Source organism: Cebus imitator, unplaced genomic scaffold (genome assembly GCF_001604975.1).
Source record: "Cebus imitator isolate Cc_AM_T3 unplaced genomic scaffold, Cebus_imitator-1.0 Scaffold385, whole genome shotgun sequence".
In the NCBI taxonomy this organism is placed as follows: Eukaryota; Metazoa; Chordata; class Mammalia; order Primates; family Cebidae; genus Cebus; species Cebus imitator.
Genome location: NW_016107700.1, coordinates 873,103 through 894,806, shown reverse-complemented (window position 1 = coordinate 894,806; position 21,704 = coordinate 873,103). Strand labels below are relative to the sequence as shown.

The 21,704-nt window shown below is 40.4% G+C and overlaps 1 protein-coding gene across 2 annotated transcripts in view; it reads left to right on the top strand.

Moving 5' to 3' along the window:
- The window catches only part of PKP2 (plakophilin 2), a 114,128-nt gene that overhangs the window by 81,229 nt on the left and 11,195 nt on the right, over positions 1–21,704 (top strand). For both annotated transcript variants that reach the window (XM_017507927.1, XM_017507928.2), the window contains exons 8-9: positions 1,465–1,629; positions 2,558–2,731. In XM_017507927.1, coding sequence (XP_017363416.1) covers positions 1,465–1,629; positions 2,558–2,731 — 339 coding nt within the window. The remainder of the gene's footprint in view (positions 1–1,464; positions 1,630–2,557; positions 2,732–21,704) is intronic.

The window sequence follows — 21,704 nt, the reverse complement described above, 5'->3', positions numbered from 1 at the left end:
CCTCCAGGGTTCAAGCAATTCTCCTGCCTCAGCCCCCCAAGTACTTGGGATTACAGGTGCACACTACCACTCCCAGCTACTTTTTTTTTCTTTGTTTTTTGTTTTGTTTTTTTTGAGATGGAGTCTTGCTCTGTAGCGCAGGCTGGAGTGCAGTGGTGTGATCTCGGCTCACTGCAACCTCTGCCTCCCTGGTCCCCGGTTCAAGTAATTTTCCTACCTCAGCCTCCCAAGTAGCTGGGATTACAGGCACGAGCCACCATGCCCAGCTAATTTTTGTATTTTTTAGTAGAGATGGGGTTTCACCATGTTGGCCAGTCTGGTCTTGAACTCCTGACCTTAGGTGATCCACTGCCTCAGCCTCCCAAAGTGCTGGGATTACAGGCGTGAGCCACCGCACCAGGACTATAATCTTTGATAATCGTCATCCACCAAAAGAAGATAGAAATCTGAGTAATCTTGGACTGCCTCCCTTCCCTCTCATCCATATCCACTGGGCAACAAATCCTGTACTTTCTACCTCTGAAAAGGCCTTTAGTTCTTCCACTCCCCTCTAATGCCTCCACTGTTTTCCTACATTGTGCATCTTTCATGCTGATTATTGCAATAGCCTCCTAGTTGGTCCCTATAAACAGTATCTCTTCCTCTTCTCCAACTCAACATGGCTAGTAAGTTGCGTATCTAAGATACAGAGTTGTTCTGGACACACTTTTTGGAAAGTAAACTAAAAAGAGGCCAGGTGCGGTGGCTCACAGCTGTAATCCCAGCACTTTGGGAAGCCTAGGCAGGCGGATCACGAGGTCAGGAGTTCAAGACCAGTCTGGCCAATGTGGTGAAACCCCGTCTCTACTAAAAATAAGAAAATTAGCTGGGCGTGGTCGCATGTGCCTGTAATCCCTGCTACTTAGGAGGCTGAGGCAGGAGAATCACTTGAACCCAGGAGGCAGAGGTTGCAGTGAGCCAAGATCAGAACATTGCAATCCATTCTGGGCATTAAGAGTGAAACTCCATCTCAGGAAAAAAAAAAAGGAAAGAAAGTAAACTAAAAGGACTCTCCATTGTAATTAGCCGGGTGTGGTGGCGTGAGCCTGTAGTCTGAGCTACTCAGGAGACTGAGGCAGGGGAATCGCTTGAACCTGGGAGACAGAGGTTGCAGTGACCCAAGATCACACCACTGCACTCCAGCCTAGCGACAGAGCAAGACTCCCATCTCAAAAAAAAAAAAAAGACTCTCCATTGTTTAAGAAATTTAGCCTCTACTTCTTAGCATCACACTCCTGGCCACTCATGATCTAACCTTAGCTTTTCTAGCCATGTTCATTGCGTGTCCCCCAGGCAACACACAGTTTAAGCACACCCAGTTGCATCTGGTAAACATTGTAAGAGCTAAAGCCTACGTCCTGTGATAGCACACCTGAAAAGGACACCTATATGCATACGATCGATATTCATGTCCTGTTTTCTCAGGCCACAGAGAATTGTGTGTGCATTCTTCATAACCTCTCCTACCAGCTGGAGGCAGAGCTCCCAGAGAAATATTCCCAGAATATCTATATTCAAAACCGGAATATCCAGACTGACAACAACAAAAGTATTGGATGTTTTGGCAGTCGAAGCAGGAAAGTAAAAGAGGTATATTGGGAAGTTTTTGAAAGAATGAGAAAGTGGGGGAAAGAATGAGAGAGAATGTGTCTGTTTGTGTGTTTGTCTAAGTACTTGGTATATATCGGCACTATTTTAAGTTATTTTAATTCTTACATCAACTTTTGAGGTGTGTGTTATTAATACCCTCATTTACCAATGAGGAAACAGAGACACAGTAAGATTAATTTTCCCAGAATAATTTAGCAAAAAAGTGGAAGAGATTTAATACAATCCCAGGCAGTGTGGCTCCGGAGTTTCATTGCTTTCCATTGAACCACACTGCTTTATGCCTTATAGCTTAGGAAATAAGCTTAAATACGCATAGTCAATTGTATAGAAATCGTTTTTATTAAAGTCAGCCCTGAGATTTGGCTTTGGGCATTCTAAAAACAAACTTTGGACATACTAAAAGCAAACCTCATAGGAAGGAATACATATTTATTTCCATACTGATATGGAAACTAAAAGAATGTCACCTCTTCTCCTTCTCTGAGTATCTTGGTATTTGTGGAGACCAACTGGTGAATTTAGAACCCTGATGCTATCCTGGACACTTTCACAACACTCTGAGGGAACAGGCCTGTTTTTCTTATCTACAGGGTTGTGACTAATTTAGCTTTTAGGTCAACAACAGCCTGAAAACCATTCTAGAATGGCCTATGCTTAATTTTCTGAATTTTCTCTCACTGTGAAATATCAAGTTAGGGGTGTGGAGTGTTATTAGGAAGAAATAATCATCATGGGCTAAAAGTTAAGTGATTAGAAATTATAGGTATTTGCTTTTAAAATTTCTATTTCAAGGGCTTCTTGTGCAAATTATGAGTCTAGACAGTATTTCTGGCCTCTTGGTTTGAGTGTGAAACTGTAACCATCACCTGACGTGCATTAATTCTGGGTTCCTTTTGTGTGTGGTCAGCAATACCAGGACCTGCCGACGCCAGAGGAGAAGAGCAACCCCAAGGGTGTGGAGTGGCTGTGGCACTCCATCGTGATAAGGATGTATCTGTCCTTGATCGCCAAGAGCATCCGAAACTACACACAGGAAGCATCCTTGGGAGCTCTCCAGAACCTCACGGCCGGAAGTGGACCGGTGAGTTCTGTGCTTCATTTCCTACTTTTTAAAATAATGATACTGTAGACACACCTACATTAGATTAAAAGTGGGGTAAGAGAAAATGATTTCTTACTTTAGTCAAGACAATTCTCAGAAATTACAGAGGGTTTCAGTCTCAGCTTCTGTAAAGTCAAGTCAAGTTACAGATCTCAGAATCATGCCTTAAACTGGTTTAAGCGAAAAAGAGGAAATTTTTCACTTATGGAACTGAGAAGTCCAGGGTGGGTCGTCTTTCCGTCATGACTGGACTTAGGGGCACCAGTGATTACAGTTGTGACTTTCCTCATCTCTGTGCTTGGTTTTCCTCTGCTGGTTTTGTTCTCAAAGACTCTGTCCATAGGGTAACAAAGACAGCCATGAATTATTTCAGGCTTACATTTTATCAGCCCAGTGTCCCCCACAAGAAACAAACTACCATTTTTCCAGTAGTGTTGTTAAGAAGTCAAAGAATATGTCTCACTGGCCTGGCCCATTTCGGAACCAGCAAGTGTGTCTATGAGGCTGTGATGTTCTCATTGGCCAAGTCTGGATAATATGCCCAGATGTGAACCTCCAGGGGATGGGTTTGATGGGATGAGGGCCACTGCCACTTGTACCGCAGGACTGAAAGGGTAAAGGAGTGCTCACTAATGGAAAACGAGACCGTTATTACTAAAGGAAGGAGGAATAAATGCTGGGAAGGCAAAAACAACAGCAGATGTCTACTGCAGTATGGAGTTGGCAGGGACATCTGTGCTTCTGTGTCCTAGAAATTCAACTACAAAATAAAGAGCTGAGAGCGATCCTCTTTCCATATGCACCTGCTTTATACCAGCAAAGTCAAAATAATTAAAACGGTAAAATCTATTCCCTTCCCCATGTATTTTACAGCATTCCTATATATTAAGGTATTCTATAAGTATTTAATGATTTAAAGTAAGCTTGTGTTCTTTGCCTTGGTCAGGTCATGAAATGATTAGAATAAACTCCCCCCAAATAACTCATTGTCTGTCCAGTCTCCAATTATCTCCATAGAGAAAAGCACTCTTGTCAGTAGCAAAAATTATTTGTTTTACTCGAGAAACCATATTTATTCTTTAATATGTGTGTTTACACAGAAGCTTGTTCTCCATTTTGAATAAAATTGTGAAATGCTAAAGCTAACATTTCTCTTACCTTAGCATTGTGGTTAAGAATGCAACCAAACTTCTGTCTGTTTGGCTTTCTGCAAACTGTGCTTGGTTACATTGAGAAAGAAACTGGGAACTACCAGGGAGCCCTTAATAATATAGGGACACTAATTAATTATATTATTTCCCATTTTCCTATGCTAGGTCTATGCTAGGTTCCCAAAAACCATTTCTTTTACTTTGTTGAAGTACAGAAGCCCTCTTATTAAGTCCCAGCCAACACAAAAGAAAATTAAATTGGGGTGTGGGGGTGTGTTTAAGCTTGCTGTGGTCTGAGTCTAGTAGAATATAAGCTAAACCTTTAAGCTTGGATTTTAGCCTCCTCCATTCCTAGAGGCTCCCACAGAATCTAGACCAGGGGTGCTTTCATTTTTCTGAGGATACCGTGATATTTGTGCCACTTAAGCTCTGAATATGTATTGTATTACGTAGTTCCTAAGTTCCTTCATTCATTTGCTGAACAAACATTCCTTTGAGCATGTTACGTAACAGACACTAGCAGTCATGGTGTGGGTTACACAGCAGAAAATAAGACAAATCCCTGTGTTTGCTAATAGTCTAACTGGGATGAAAAATAAAAAATTAAAGTGCTAGGAAAAATTTAGGGTGCCAGGTCCATAAAGAGCCCAAGTAAGGAAGATATCTTCATAACTGCCCTAATTACATCAAAGCATTTAGAAGCATACCTAGCCTTAGATATGACTATTGGCTATTTCCCTCTCTTTAGGAGGAATTGTTTAAAGGGAAGCCTCCACACCCTACCAAAGTCAGGGAAATAGCCAATAGTCATACCTAAGAGGCCTAATAGGCGGATATTGATTCATACCCAAGGTGGTTAGAATTGAACTTGACTAGAGATTTATAAGAGAAAATCATTAGCAGCATGGGACAAATATGAGGTCCTTTGTCCTTTTTTTTTTTTTTTTTGAGATGGAGTCTTACTCTGTCGCCCAGGCTGGAGTGCAATGGCATGATCTCAGCTCACCACAACCTCAGCCTCCTGGGTTCAAGCAATTCTCCTGCCTCAGCCTCCTAAGTAGTTGGGATTACAGGCTACCACACCTGACTAATTTTTGCATTTTTAGTAGAGATGAGGTTTCACCATGTTGGCCAGGCTGGTCTCGAACTCCTGACCTCAGCTGATATACCTGCCTTGGCCTTCTAAAGTGCTAGGATTATAGGCGTGAGCTACCACACCCAGCCTTTCTTTATTCTTTTAAGTTACAATATGCTTTTTAAAATTTTGACATATGTGTCCTTTTTAATCAGTACTTTTCCTATTTTTGTATGCTTAGATGCTATGATAAAGTTCTCTGGCTTTATAATTTCAAACAAGGAATCATTGAATAGGAAAATATGAGAATTAGATTATACACATAGTACCAGAAAATATCAAGTCCATGGCCATATAGTTATAACTGAGATAGCACTGAGCACTTAATGACCATGTGCCTTAACGTGGCAAAGAACTCAAACTGAAATAAATAGCTTCCTAAAAGACCGATTGTTTAATTCACATACAAAATTATGACAGTAATTTATAGTTAGTAAAAGTATGTTAATTTAAGCTTTACTAGTTCAGACATAATGGTCGTTCTAATAGCAAAAGGATGGAATAATAAAATTTATTTATGTAGCAAACTCTGTAAATATAAATTAAAAGATTAAACATTGCATAGTAAAAGTTAAAAGTCATTGAAGTAAAGGTTTTTGTTTTTTGCTTTTTGTTTTTTTGAGATAGAGTCTCATTCTGTTGCCCAGGCTGGAGTACAGTGGCATGATCTCAGCTCATTGCAACCTCTGTCTCCCGGGTTTAAGTGATTCTCATGCTTCAGCCTCCTGAGTAGTTGGGATTACAGGCATACGCCACCACTCCCAACTAATTTCAGTATTCATAGTAGAGATGGGATTTCACCACGTCAGCCAGGCTGGTCTTGAACTCCTGACCTCAAGTGATCCACCCACCTTGGCCTCCCAAAGTGCTGGGGTTGCAGACGTGAGCCACTGCACCCAGCCTGAAATAAACAGTTTTAAAAACAATTTAATATCGATTGGAAAAAATGAAACATGGACTCAGTGGCCCCCAACCCCAGGGACTGGTTTAGTGGAAGACAGTTTTTTCACAGACTAAGGGCTGGGGAGAGATGGTTTCAGGATTAAACTGTTCCATCCCAGATCAATTAGATTCTTATAAGGAGTACACAGCCTAGATCCCGCCATGTGTGATTGGGTTCGTGCCCCTCTGACAATCTAATGCCACTGCTGATCTGACAGGAAGTGGAGCACAAGCAGTCATAATGCTCGCTCACTGCTCACTTCCTGCTGCGTGGCTGGTATTGTGGCCCGGGGGTTGGGAGCTACTGCCCTACCACATACCTTACCCAAAAATAAATACCAACAGGAATGAAATCTAAATATGAAAGGCAAAACAATAAAGATTCTAAACAATTACATGGAAGAATATCGTGATCTGGAATAGGAAAAGACTTCATTAAAATGAACACAAAGTACTAGTCTTAAAGTAAATATTTGATAAAATGACTATATTAATTAATAACATGCTATCAAAAGACGTGAACACATTAAAAAGGCAAACTACAGAGTGGGAAAAGATTTTTGCAACATACATAAGTAACAAATGTGGGTATCTGGAAAATATAGAAGAGTTGAGATAACAATAAATAAACAAAACATGAACAGCCCAATAAAAAAATAAATGGACAAGAGACTTGCTAGATACTACACGAAAGATTACATTGAAATAGCCAGCAGTCATAAATTCTTTCCTGTAGCCAATGTCCAGAATGGTGTTTCACAGGTTTTCTTCTAGGATTCTTACATTTTGAGGTCTTACATTTAAATCTTTAATCCATTTTGAATTAATTTTTATATATAGTGAAAAGTAGAGTGCCAGTTTCATTCTTCGGCATATGACCAGCCACTTATGCCAGCACTGTTTATTGAATAGGGAGTCCTTTCCCCATTGCTTACTTTTGTCAACTTTGTCAAAGACCAGATGGCTGTAGGTGTGCAGCTTCATTCCTGGGTTCTCTATTCTGGGACCTAATTAAGCTAAAGAGCTTCTGCGCAGCAAAATAAACTATCAACAGAGTAAACAGACAGCCTACAGAATGGGAGGAAATGTTCACAAAGTATGGGAGGAAATGTTCACAAAGTATGTGTCTGGTAAAGGTTTAAATCCAGAATTCTGTAAGGAACTTAACAAATTCAGCAAGCAAAAACCAAATAATCCTATTTAAAAAGGGAAAAAAAGACATGAGCAAACACTTCTTAGAAGACATACCAGCGGCCAACAAACATAAAAAAAAGCTCGTCATCACTAATCATCGTTAATCATCAAATCAACACTACAGATGCCATCTCGCACCAGTTAGAATGGCTGTTACTAAAAAATCAAACAGATGCTGGTAAGGCTTAGGAGAAAAGGGAGCACTTACATACTGTTAGTGGAAATGTAAATTAGTTCAGCCACTGTGTAAGGCAGTTTGGAGGTTTCTCAAAGAACTTACAACAGAGCTACCATTCCACCTAGCAATTCCATTACTGAGTATATATCCAAAGGAAAATAAATTATTCTACCAAAAAGACATATGCACACATATGTTCATCACCATGCCATTCACAATAGCAAAGACACAGAATCCACCTGGGTGCCCATCCATGGTGGATTAAAGAAAATGTGGTACATATGCACCCAAGAATGATACGCAGCCATAAAAAAGAGTAAAATCACATCCTTTACAGCAACATGAATAAAGCTGGAAGCCATTATTCTAAGTGAATTAATGCAGGGACAGAAAAACAAATACCACATATTCTCACTTAGATGTGGGAGCTAAACATTGGCTACTCATAAAGATGGCAACAGTAGACACTGGGGGCTACAAGAAGAGAGAGAGAAGGAGGGGGAAAGGGATGAAAAACTAACTCCTGGGTACTGTGCTCACTACCTGGGTGACGGGATCATTCATATCACAAACCTCAGCATCACATGACATACCCATGTCACAAACCTGCACATCTATCCCCTGAATCTAAAAGTTGCAATATTTTTTTAAAAGGCCAATAAACATTTGAAAACATTGGATCAACTTCCTTAGTGATCAAGGCAATATGAATTACAAGTGTTATCTGCAAACAGTTGACCAGCTAATTAACAGTCATTCTCACATACTTAGAAAAGCTAGAATACAGAATCTCTACGTGGTAGATCTGTTTATTTTCCTTATGGAGCATCCTACTTCAGACTTTCTCATTTCCCTCAGTGAATCGGAATTAGTAAAATTTTGCCATGCTGTCACCAAGATGAGCAAACACCATTTAAGGAATCAGACCTCATCTAGAGTCACATGTTTTCAATGATTGTTTTTATGAATTAACATGAAAACATCAATGCTCTTTAGTATATCTAAGCATATATCATTAAATAATATAGTGTGATACATCTATAAAGTAAGTTTTTAATTCTAAAGAAATTCTCATGTTTTAAAACAAAACAAAAATTTTAAGGAACATTTTGTGACTTTATCTGATTCCTCATCTTGTTTTCAAGTATCTTCTGAGATGATAAATCTTCAGGGAAACTTTATAGCATATTATTGATACAATTCAGGTCAGTAAACATTTGTATAGGACCTGTCATGTGCAAGGTACCACACAAGGTACTGAGGTGGAGAAAAGATGGATAAGATACATTTCTTTCTTTCAAGAGGCTAATGAATGGTCTAGTAGGAGACACAGGCAGTTTAGGAGAGTTGTAACATAGAGAATTAGGGAGTAGTGGTAAGGGAGGAAGGAAATGAAAATGTCAGGCTATAGAGGACTGTATGAGCCATACTAAGATGTTTGAACATCATTCTGCAGGCAATGGGGAGTCATAAAAGGGTTTAAATCTGAGGTATAGAATGTAATCAGATTAAATTTTTCAAGGGTGATTTTGGTGTAAGGCTTTGAAACCCCCACTGGTGTTTAAGAAACAGTAAGTTTACCAGCAACATTAATTTCCTAATAGAGGTTGAAGGCCATCATTTGCAGATTGGTTCTTCTGCAAATACACTGTTCACCCTAGCAATATTTGGTAGACAAGTATATAATCAGAAAATAAAAAGTTAAGTAGACCCTATATTGCAATTTTAATGGGTGAGAGAAAAATAAGTTGGAATGACAAGATTATTGAGGGTATTGGAAATTGTGTGTGTGTGTGTGAGATGGAGTCTCACTCTGTTGACCATGCTGGAGTGCAGTGGCACAATCTCGGCTCACTGCAACCTCAACCTCTTGGATTCAAGCAATTCTCCCATCTCAGCCTCTTAAGTAGCTAGGATTACAGGCACCCACCACCACGCCCAGCCAATTTTTTGTATTTTTAGTAGAGATTATGTTTTCACCATGTTGGCCAGGCTGGTCTCGAACTCCTGACTTCAGGTAATCTGCCTTCCTTGGCCTCCCAAAGTGCTGGGATTACAGGCTTGAGCCATAGCGCCCAGTCTGGAAAGATAATATTTAATGTGATGGTTCGTGTACCCTAGTCTAAATAAGAAAGTTAACACAGGAGAGAATTGATAACTTGAGGTGTAAGGAATGAAGGTTGGATAAAGGAACTAAAGTTCTTGATGAAGCTGAAGAGAAACATGGTAGGGAGGGAGGGAGAGCAAGAAAGGGAAAATGTGTTCAGAGCCTGACATTCTGAGTTTATGTTTTCAGAGGCAACATGTCTCTGAGTGAACACAGGCTCTGTGTGACCATGGAAGTGAGTGGCTACTGAATAGAAGAGATGCAAGTCAGGGACTTTGGGGAAGTCTAGGAAGTGTGAGGTAATCATTCTGGTGACATATATGAACAGGAGGTGGAGAAGGCTGTGCACTGGGCTCCAAAGCCTCCAGTGAATGTTGAGGAAAGAACAGTAGGCCTTGCAATAGTAAAGAAAATGCTGTGGAGGGTGACAGAGCTGGACTGCTGTGACCCAGAAGAGCAGGGCTTAGCATTTGAGGGCAGATGTAGTAGTGTAGAAGCACATTTGGGAAGAGAGAGGAATGCCAAACCTCTCTGCTGGCCCAGAACACAGGAGTGGTGTCGAATGGTCTCCTCCCTGGGTGGCTACAGGGGAAGGATTCTTGTAGAGGAGAGCAAGTAGTCTAACAGAATGTTCTGCAAATTAATGAAAGACAGATTTTAATTTGTTTATAATAGAACAAGCATTATAAAATTACTATTATAAAATAGTAATTAAATTCCTTTGAGTCATGAACACTTTGAGAGTCTAATAAAAGTTATGTTTTAATAACTAATAAACAGAGTATTGTAACTGTATCTAACAATTACATGTTTTCTTTTTTCTTTTTTTTGAGACAGAGTCTCACTCTGTGGCCCAGGCTAAAGTACAGTGGTGTGATCTCAGCTCACTGTAACCTCTGCCTCCTTGGTTCAAGAGATTCTCCTGCCTCAGCCTCCTGAGTAGCTAGGATTACAGGCAGACACCACCACGCCTGGCTAAGTTTTGTATTTTAGGTAGAGGTAGGGTTTTACCATGTTGGTCAGGCTGGTCTCAAACTCCTGACCTTGTGATCTACCCACCTTAGCCTCCCAAAGTGCTGGGATTAAAGGTGTAAGCCAATGTGCCTGGCCTTTTCTTTTTTCTTTTTTTTTTTAAAAACCAATTACATGTGTTCTTCCTCCTTTTCTTTTTTCTTTTTTGAGATGGGTCTTGCTTGTCACCCAGGCTGGAGTGCAGTGGTGCAATCATGGCTCACTGCAGCCTCGACTACCAGGGTTCAAGTGTTCTCCCCCACCTTGGCCTCCTGAGTAGCTAGGACCACAGGTGTACACCACAACACCCGGCTAATTTTTTTTTTTTAATCATTTGTAGAGGCAAGGTCTCACTATGTTGCCCAGGCTGCTCTCAGACTCCTGGCCTCAAGCAGTCGTCCCACCTCAGCCTCCCAAAGTACTGGGATTACAGACATGAGCCACCAGGCCCAGCATCTTCCTACTATTTTTAATATTGAAAGAAAAAAAGATACTAAATTATAAAAACAATAAGGCATGACAATTATTTGTTTCATTATATATTAAGCAGGCTCAGTTTAAAGTAAGTTGATTAGCATTAAAGTCTTATCTGAAGGCCCAGAATGAACTTGAAATGATTCTACTTCCCAGTGTTTATACATTTTCTCCCACCGATCCGATCACCCTGTTCCTAAAATCCAGACACCCACCTGAGAGTTCACTAGGGGTCCTTATGCCTTAGTCTTGATAAGCCATCTGCTTTCTGCCTAGTTTTTATTTGTTTGCTTGTTTTGGGATTTTGTTTAGTTTAGTTTTTTGCTTTGGTTTTGTTTAGTGTTTTTGTTTTATGTTTGTTTATTTGGCCACTCTTGGGCTAACACTGACCATTATTTGGATTTATAACCTTCAATCTTGTGATGAATTGGTTTTAAAAACTGCAGTCTACATTTTTTTTTTTTTAATTTCTCCAGTAAGCTCTTAGAAGTCAAGGTATTTTATATTTTCAGAAATAAAATCCTCACCTTCAAACTGACCGTGCTATGATAGTTTACAACTACAACCAAGAATAACAAATTCAAGGACAGCAATCAAGTTAACCTGGACTTGACAGAATATAGATACAAACTTATAAGTGGGTTACAGAAAGTCAATTGGCAAGTCACTTGTATGGAAATTGTGATGGGTTTTCCCATTGAAAGTTAATAATGGCTGGGCATAGTGGCTCATGCCTGTAATCTCAGCACTTTAGGAGGCCAAGGCGGACAGATCATTTAAGGCCAGGAGTTCAAGACCAGCCTGGCCAACATAGTAAAACCCCATCTCTAACTAAAAATACAAAAATTAGCTGAGTGTAGTCGTGGGCACCTGTAATCCAAACTACTTGGGAGGCTGAGGCAGGAGAATCACTTAAACCCTGGAGGCAGAGGTTTCAGTGAGCCAAGATCGCACCACTGCACTCCAGCCTTGGTGACAGAGTGAGACATCTAAAAAAAAAAAAAAGAAAGAAAAGAAAGAAATAGTAAATTACTCAGTCTGTAGATTTGCAAAAGTTGAACAAGAAGAAACAGAAAAGATGACTAATTATCAACCAGTAAATAAACTGAAATGATAAAAGACATTTCCCTTTAAGATTTTTTCTCAGCTCAGTTAGCTCTCTGGGTGAACACAGATTCCATGTCACCGTGGAAACAAGTAGCAGATATACAATAATGTGGGCTGAGCAAATCTTATCTGAATTTTCAAAATCTGAAATGCTCCAAAATCCAAAACTTTTTAGCACCAGCATGACAACACACATTGAAAATTTTATACTTGACCTTATGTGACGAGTCACAGTCAAAACACAAGCACACAATACACAGTTTACTCAGCATCCCCAAGCAGAAAAAAAAAAAAAAAAAAAAAAACTCTCCCAGCTCCCTTCATCTGTCATATATTCTTTCCACACCCACAAAGGACAGTAAAATGGCATGTGTGCAGGCCAGGCATGCTGATGGCAGGTTTCCCACAATGCCCCACATGGGGCCAAGACCTACCTGCATGACTCAACTGTGTTTTCTTGCTTACTCTTTGCTCTGTGGTGTAAAGATATTGTTGAAAATGACAAAATGAGCCAGGTACAGTGACTCACACCTGTAATCCCAGCACTTTGGGAGGCCAAGGCGGGTAGATCATGAGGTCAGGAGTTCAAGACCAGCCTGGCCAAGATGGTGAAATCCATCTCTACTAAAAATACAAAAATTAGCCAGGCATGGTGGCAGGTGCCTGTAATCTCATCTACTTGGGAGGCTGAGACAGAGAATTGCTTGAACTCAGGAGGCAGAGGTTGCAGTGAGCTGAGATCGCACCACTGCACTTCAGCGTGGGCAACAAAGTGAGATTCCATCTCAAAAAAAAAAGGAAAATGACAAAATGGCCTGCAGGTACCCCTCAGGGTAACAGTATAAAAAGAGGAAGCATTTATGTTTACCTATAGCACAGAAAGCCAAGCTGTTGAAGAAACTGGACAGGAGTGTATGAAACGTCCATATGTAACCTGAAGAAACAGAAGGATACACTGTTGATGTTCTATTCTGAAAGTGATGAACAGAAGTTAGTGAAGATTAGAAAACTGCATAAAGCTAAACTTGAAGATCTTGATCATGTATTGAAAGTGCGAACCTGTTCATGTCACGGTGAACACATGCTACATAATGGTATCCTGACCATGAAACAAAGATCATGATGAACTGAAAATTAAAAGGAACTATGAATAATCAATAGGCTGGTTGCAGAAATTTAAGAAAAGACACAGCGTTACATGCTTAAAGATTTGTGGTAATAAAGCTTCTGCTGATCACAAAGCAGTGAAGAAATTTACTGAGTTTGCCAAAGTCATGGCTAATGAAAATCTGAAGCCAAAACAAGTCTATAATGCGATGAAATGTCACCGTTTTGAAATCATTGCCTCAGAAAGACACTGACTACAACTGATGAGACAGCATCTACTAGAATTAAGACCGCCAAGGACAGAATAACTATTCTGGGACGTGCTAATGCATCAAGCACACGTAAGTGGGGTGTTAGATTAAAGCTTATGTCCTCACTGTTTTCAAGGAGTGAATTTCTTACCAGTCTGTTATTATGCTAACAAAAAGACATGGATCACCAGGGACATCTTTTTTGATTGGTTTCACAAACCGTTGCTACCAAGTGGCTTACGCTTGCTGCAGGGAGACTCAACTGGATGATGACTGCAAGATTTTGTTATTATGTGACAACTGTTCTGCTCATCTCCCAGCTGAAATTCTCATTTTAAAAATGTTTATTCTATGTACTTTCCCCCAAATGTGACTTCATCAATTTAGCCCTGTGATCATAATATCCTTAGATCAATAAAGAGTAGATTTTAAAAAACACTTTCTTGAATAGCATGCTAGCTAGCAGCAGTATGCAGAGGTGTGGGTGTGAGAAAGTATTCAAAAGGAATTTAGCATATATATAGCATATACGGAGATGCTGTATATGCTGTTGCCATTGCTTGAAACACAATGACTAAAAACACAGGTGTGCGTGCCTGACATAGCGCTGGCCTGCCACCACTGGTGGTGACAATGAACAAGGTGGCGACTTTGAAGGATTACATATGTCAAGTTAGAAAAAAAATGATGTCTGAACTTCTTACCTTTGCAAAAAAAAAAAAAATAGACCTTCAAAGTCCATCAGTAAGCTGGAAGAAGTGAACACTGAAGAATTTTTTAACGTTGATAACGAGGCTCCCCTTGCTTATTCACTGACCAATGGTGAAATAGCCAAAATGATTCCGCATAAGGTAATAGTGATGTTAACACTGAAGAAAACCTGCCTGTAGATGACAGGGTGAAACTGGGTGATGGGCTTATTGAAAGACTAGAGCAGCAGGCATTCATAACAGAACAAGTCATGTCTCTATAAAATCAATGAGAGACTGCTAAAATAAAAACCATTGTTGAGTTGAGGGCCAAGAGAGTCCATGAGAAGCAGCTGCAGTCCACGGCCCAGAGAAGAATGAAAGCAGTGAGTGAATTCAGCACCTTTAACTGAAATATCCAGGTTTTTGCATTGGGACTGACTAGACAATCATCTCGACCCAAGGAGAATGAAGAAAAACAGGGTGGGGCAATGGCCCATCCAGGAGCCTCATGGAGCCAAAGGAACCCCCACCCCCAGCGAAGGGAAGCGATGACTAATTGTGCAACCTGCCCAGGAAACCATGCTTCTCCCACAGATCTTTGTAACCCATGGATCAGGAGATCCCCTCGTGAGCCCACGCTACCAGGGCCTTGGGTCTGATAAACAGAGCTGTGTGGAGTCTCGGCACAGGGACACACAGAGACAAGCATTCTACATACTCTGGCCCCAGAATTCCCATCAAGGTGACAACTCCCTTTGTACATTCCTGTAGGAAGGGGGCTGAATCCAGGCAACCAAGCAGCATTGTTCCGTGGGCCCCACTTCCACAGCACTTCACAAGTTAAGACCCCACTGGTTTGGAATTCCAGCCAGCCAATGGCAACACAGTGAGCCTGCCTGAAACAGGAGGGAGTTCCCTGGGGGAGGGGTGGCTCCCATTTCTGTGGTTCAGTCAACTCCACATTCCAGCCTGCCAGCTCCGGAGAGTCCAGGTTGCCCATTTGAAGGACACCCCCCAACACAGCACAGCTGCTGTGCCAGATTGTGCCCAAACTGTTTTAAAGTGGAACCCTGATTCATTCCTCCTCACTGGGCAGGGGCTCCCTGTGGGGAGCCTTCAGTCACTCCAGCCAGGCTTATATAAACAAAGCTCTGATCTCTCCCTGGGACAGAGATCCCAGCAGTAGGGGAGGCCACCTTCTCTGTGGTTCAGTCAACTGAGCTGTTGGTTCGGCCACCTGACGTGTTCCAGCTTGCTTACTCTGGAGAGTCTGGGCAGTCCAGATGAGGAAGGGTCCTCCCCAACACAGCACACCTGCCCTATAGCCAGACTGCTTCATAAACGGGTCCCTAATTCTGTTCCTCCTGACTGGGTGAGACCTTTCAACAGCCATCTCCAGACACCTCTGACAGGAGCATTTGGGCCAGCAGCAGGTCAGTACCCACCCTGGAATGGAGTGTCCAGAGGAAGGAGCAGGCTGCCATCTTTGCTGCTTCACAGCCATCACTGTTGATATTTCCAAGTATGGGAAAAACAGAGGCAACTAAGGTCTGGAGCAGACCCCCATCAAACCACGTCAGCCCTGTGGTTGCTAACAGTCTGTAGCCTTACTGTTAAAAGAAAAACAATACAACAACAACATTAACAAAAAAGACCCCACAAAAACCCCTTCAGAAGTCAGCAGCCTCAAAGATCAAAAGTAGATAAGCCCACAAAGATGAGAAAAAGTCAATGCAAAAATGCTGAAAACTAAAAAAGCCAGAGTGCCTCTTCTCCAGATGACTGCAACACTCTCCAGCAAGGGCACAGAACTGGGCTGAGGCTGAGATGGCTGAATTGTCAGAAGTAGGCTTCAGAAGATGGGTAAACTTCACTGAGATAAAGGAGCATGTTGTAACCCAATGCAAAGAAGCCAAGAATCATAAACAATACAGGAACTGATAACCCTAATAGACAGTTTAAAAAGGAAAATAACTGACTTGATGGGGCTGAAAAATATAACATGAGAACTTCACAGTGCCATCAAAAGTATCAAAAGCAGAATAGACCAAACGGAGGAAAGGATCTCAGAGCTTGAAGACAATCTTTCCGAAATAAGACAGGCAGATAAGGATAGAGAAAAAAGAATGAAAAGGAATGAACAAAACCTCCAAGAAATGTGGGATTACATAAAGATACTGAACCTACGACTGACTGGGATACTTGAAAGAGACACGGAGAATAGAACCAAGTTGGAAAACATACTTTAAGATATCATCCAAGAGAATTTCCCCAACCTAGCAAGACAGACCAACATTCAAATTCAAGAAATGCATAGAGCCCCAGTAGGATATTCCAGGAGAAGTTCATCTCCAAGATACGTACTCATCAGATTCTAGAAGGTCAAAATGAAAGAATGTTAAGGGCAGCCAGAGAGAAAGGCCGGGTCACCTACAAAGGGAAGCCCATCAGACTAACAGCAGACTTCTCAACAGAAACCCTATAAGCCAGAAGAGATTGGGGGCCAATGTTTAACATTCTTAAAGAAAATAATTTCCAACCCAGAATTTCATTTCCAGCCAAACTAAGCTTTATAAACAAAAGAGAAATAAGATCCTTTCAGACAAGCAAATGTTGAGGAAATTCATTACTACCAGGCCTACCTTGCTAAAGCTCCTGAAGGAAGCACTAAATATGAGAAGGAAAAACCATTACCAACCACTATGAAACCACACTGAAGTACACAGACCAGTGACACTATGAAGCAACCACATAGACAAGTCTGCAAAATAACCAGTTAGCATCATGATGACAGGATCATATTCATGCATAACAACACTAGCCTTAAATGTAAATGAGCTAAATGCAACAGTTAAAAGACACAGAATGGCAAGCCTGGATAAAGAACCAAACTCCATTGGTGTGCTGTCTTCAAGAGACCCATCTCACATGCAAAGACACACACAGACTCAAAATAAAGGGATGGAGGAAAATTTACCAAGCAAATGGAAAAACAGAAAAAAGCAAGGGTTGCAATCCTTGTTCTGATAAAACAGACTTTAAAAGAACAAAGATTAAATTAAAAAAAAAAAAAAATGAAGGGTATTACATAATGGTAAAGACAAAAAAGGGTATTACATGATGGTTCAATTCAACAAGAAGCACTAACCCAGCTCTGGATCAAGCAGACCTTATAGATGTCTACAGAACTCTCCACCAAAAACCAACAGAATATTCATTCTTCTCCTCACCCTACAGCACTTACTCAAAATTTGTTCACATAATCACAAGTAAAACACTTCTCAGCAAATGCAGAAGAACTGAAATCATAAGAAACCATCTCCAGATGACAGCGCAAACAAATTAGAACTCCAGATTAAGAAATTCACTGAAAACCACACAGCTACATGGAAATTAAACTTGCTCCTGAATGACTTGTGGATAAATAATGAAATTAAGGCAGAAGTCAAGAAGGTCTTTGAAATTAGTGAGAAAAAGAGATGCACTGGGCGTGGTGGCTCATCCCTGTAATCCCAGCACTTTGGGAGGCCAAGGTGGGCAGAGCACGCAGTCGAGACCATCCTGGCCAACATGGTGAAACCCTGTCTCTAAAAAAAAGAGAGAGAAAGAGATAATATACCAGAATCTCTGGGACACAGCTAAAGCAGTGTTAAGAGGGAAATTTATAGCACTAACTGCCCACATCAATAAGCTAAAAAGATCTCAAGGTAACAACCTAACATCACAACTAAAAGAGCTAGAAAACCAAGAGGAAACAAACCCCAAAGCTAGCAGAAGGCAAGAAATAGCCAAGATCAAGGAACCGAAGGAGATACAAACACACACATACACACACACACACACACACACACACACACACACACACACACACAACCTTCAAAAAAATCAACAAATTCGGGAGCTGTTTTTTGGGGAAAAAAATTAATAAAATGATCTGCTAGCTAGACTATTAGAAAAAAGAGAAGAATCAAATAACACAATAAGAAATGATAAGCAGGATATCACCACTGACCCCACAGAAATACGTACAACCATCAGAGAATACTATAACTACCTCTATGCACATAAACTAGAAAATCTACAACAAAAAAATGGATAAATTTCTGGACACATATACCTCCCAAGACTCAACCAGGAAGAAATTGAATCTCTTAATACACCAATAATGAGTTCTAAAATTGAGGCAGTAATAAGTAGCCTACCAACCACAAAAAACCCAGGACCAGACAGATTTACAGCTGAATTCTGCCAGAGGTACAAAGAAAACCAAGTACCATTTCTATTGAAAGTATTCCAAAAAATTGAAAAGGAGAGATTCCTCCCTAATTCATTTTATGAAACCAGCATCTTCCTGATACCAAAACCTGGCAGAGTTACAACAAAAAAAACTTCAGGCCAATAGCCCTGATGAACATCGATACAAAAATCCTCAGCTGGGCACAGTGGCTCACGCCTGTAATCCCAGCTCTTTGGGAGGCTGAGGTGGGTGGATCACCTGAGGTCAGGAGTTCAAGACCAGCCTGACCAATATGGTGAAACCCCGTCTTTAAAAAAAAAAAAAAAAGAACAAAAATCCTCAGTAAAGTACTGGCAAACCCAATCTAGCAGCATATCAAAAAGCTTATCCACCACCATCAAGTGGGCTTTATCCCTGGGATGCAAGGTTGGTTCAACGTTCGCAAATCAATAAACATGATTTGTCACATAAACAGAACTATGGATAAAAACCACATGATCTCAATAGATGCAGAAAAGGCCTTTGATAAAATTCCAACATCGCTTCATGTTAAAAATTCTCAGTAAACTACTGCCCAAAGTAATTTATAGATTCAATGCTATTCCCATTAAACTACCATTGACATTCTTAACAGAATTAGAAAAAACTGTTTTAGAATTCATATGGAACTGAAAAAGAGCCTGAATAACCAAAACAATCCTAATTAAAAAGATCAAAACTAGAAGCATCATGCTACCTGACTTCAAACTGTACTACAAGTCTACTGTAACCAAAACAACATGGTACTGGTACCAAAACTGACACACAGACCAATAGAATAGAATAGAGACTCAGAAATAAGACTGCATACCTACAACAATCTGATCTTCAACAAACCTGACAAAAGGAAGCAATGGGGAAAGGATTCCCTATTTAATAAATGGTGCTGGGATAACTAGCTAGGCATATGCAGAATATTGAAACTGGACCCCTTCCTTATACCTTATGCGAAAATTAACTCAAGGTGGATTAAAGACTTAAATGTAAAATCCAAAACTGTAAAAACCCTAGAAGAAAATCTAGGCAATACCATTCAGGACATAGGCACCGGCAAAGATTTCATGTCAAAAATGCCAAAAGCAATAGCAATGAAACCAAAAATTGACAAATGGGATCCAGTCAAACTAAAGAGTTTCTGCACAGCAAAAGAAACTATCATCAGAGTGAAGAGACAACCTACAGAATGGGAGAAAAATTTTACAATCTATCTGTCTGACAAAAGGTCTAATATTCAGAGTCTACAAGGAACTTAAATTTATAAGGGGAAAAAAACCCACTTTGGGAGGCCAAGGCAGGCAGATCACCTGAGATTGGGAGTTCGAGACCAGCCTGACCAACATGGAGAAACCCCGTTTCTACTAAAAATACAAAAAAATTAGCCACGCATGGATGGGGTGTGCTTAACCCAGGAGGCAGAGGTTGCAGTGAGCCAAGATGATGCCATTGTACTCCAGCCTGGGTGATAGAGCAAGACACTGTCTTGAAAAAAAAAAAGTAAAAGGTGGACAAAGGACATGAACAAACTTCTGAAAAGAAGGCATGCATGTGATTAACAAACATGAAAAAAGCTCAACGTCACTGATCATTAGAAAAATGCAAATTAAAACCGCAGTGAGATACCATCTCATACCAGTCAGAATGGCAATTATTAAAAAGTCAAAAAACAACAGATGCTGGCAAGCTTGCAGAGAAAAATGAATGCTTTCCTACCATTGGTGAGAGTACAAATTAGTTCAACTGTTGTGGGAAACAGTGTGGTGATTCCTAAAGATCTAAAGGTAGAAATACCATTTGATCCAGCGATCCCATTACTGTGTATATACTCAAAGGAATATAAATTATTCTCTTATAAAGATACATGTATATGTATATTCACTGCAGCACTATTCACAATAGCAAAGACATGGAATCAACCCAAATCCCCATCAATGATAGACTGGGTAAAGAAAATGTCATATATATACACCGTGGAATACTGTGCAGCCATCAAAAGGAATGAGATCACATCCTTTGCAGGGGCATGGATGGAGCTGGAAGCTGTATCTGTGGCAAACTAATGCAGGAACAGAAAACCAAGCACTACATGGTCTCACTTATAAGTGGGAGCTGAAGAATGGGAACACATGGATACTTGGTGGGAAACAACACACACTGGGGCCTTTGGGGGACTTGGAGGATGAGGGAGAGCATCAGGAAGAATAGCTAATAGATGCTGGGCTTAATACCTAGGTGATGGGATGATCTGTGCAGCAAACCACCATGGTACACATTAACCTATGTAACAAACCTACACATCCTGCACATGTACCCGTGAACTTAAATGTTGAAGGAAAAAAAAATTGTTAATGAGGCAGATGACTCTGGAGGGAACATTTTGCAAAACCATCCAACAGAATGTCTCTTCATCCCTAGAGGACCCAGTTGCTGGTCCCTCGATTGCTTCTCATGTTTCTTCTCATCTGAAAAAAGTAAAACACAGTAGGCAGTAACCTTTCCATCAAAACAGCATAGTATTTGGAGACTGAAAGCCTGCTGCTGTCTGTTGCTGTCATCTGACAGCTGAGACAGGTATTCTGGTCATGCTACTGCGCTGCATAGTTACCTGAACACATTATTTTTTTAAACTGTATTAATGCTATGTCATATTTTTTACTGTCAGGTACATGTGTAAGTTTGAGAAAATAATTGCTTATCAGTAATATGTGAATTCAGAGTCAGGAATAATGGTGATGCCAAACAAGCTCAGATTGTCCACATGGGTGGCTGAGATAGTGACACCTTTGCTTTCTGATGCTTCCATGTATACAAACTACTTCATGCACAGAATTATTACACATATGTATAAAATAACCTCCAAGCTGTAAGTGTAACATATATATGAAAGATAAATAAATTTCATGATTAGACTTGGTTCTCATCCCCAAAGTAGTTCATAATGTATTTGCAAATATTCCAAAATGTGAAAAAACCCAAAACACCTCTGGTCTCAAGCATTTCAGATAAGCGATATTCAGTCTGTATAGCTAAATATTACCACACCCACAAGAAGAGATTATACTTGTATTATACAAATAGCTAAAGGAAATAGAAAAAGATTAAATACTACCCAACTAACTTAATGATGTTAGTGTAACCTTGATTCTAAAAGGGAAAAGGGTAGCACAGGAAAAGGAAGAGGGAAATCTATTTTATTTGTAAACACAGATGCAAAAAATGTAATAACCTAATCAAATCCAACATTGCATTGATTGATTGATTGATTGATTGATTGAGACAGAGTGTTGCTCTGTCACCCAGGCCAGAGCACAATGGTGCGATTCTCCTCTC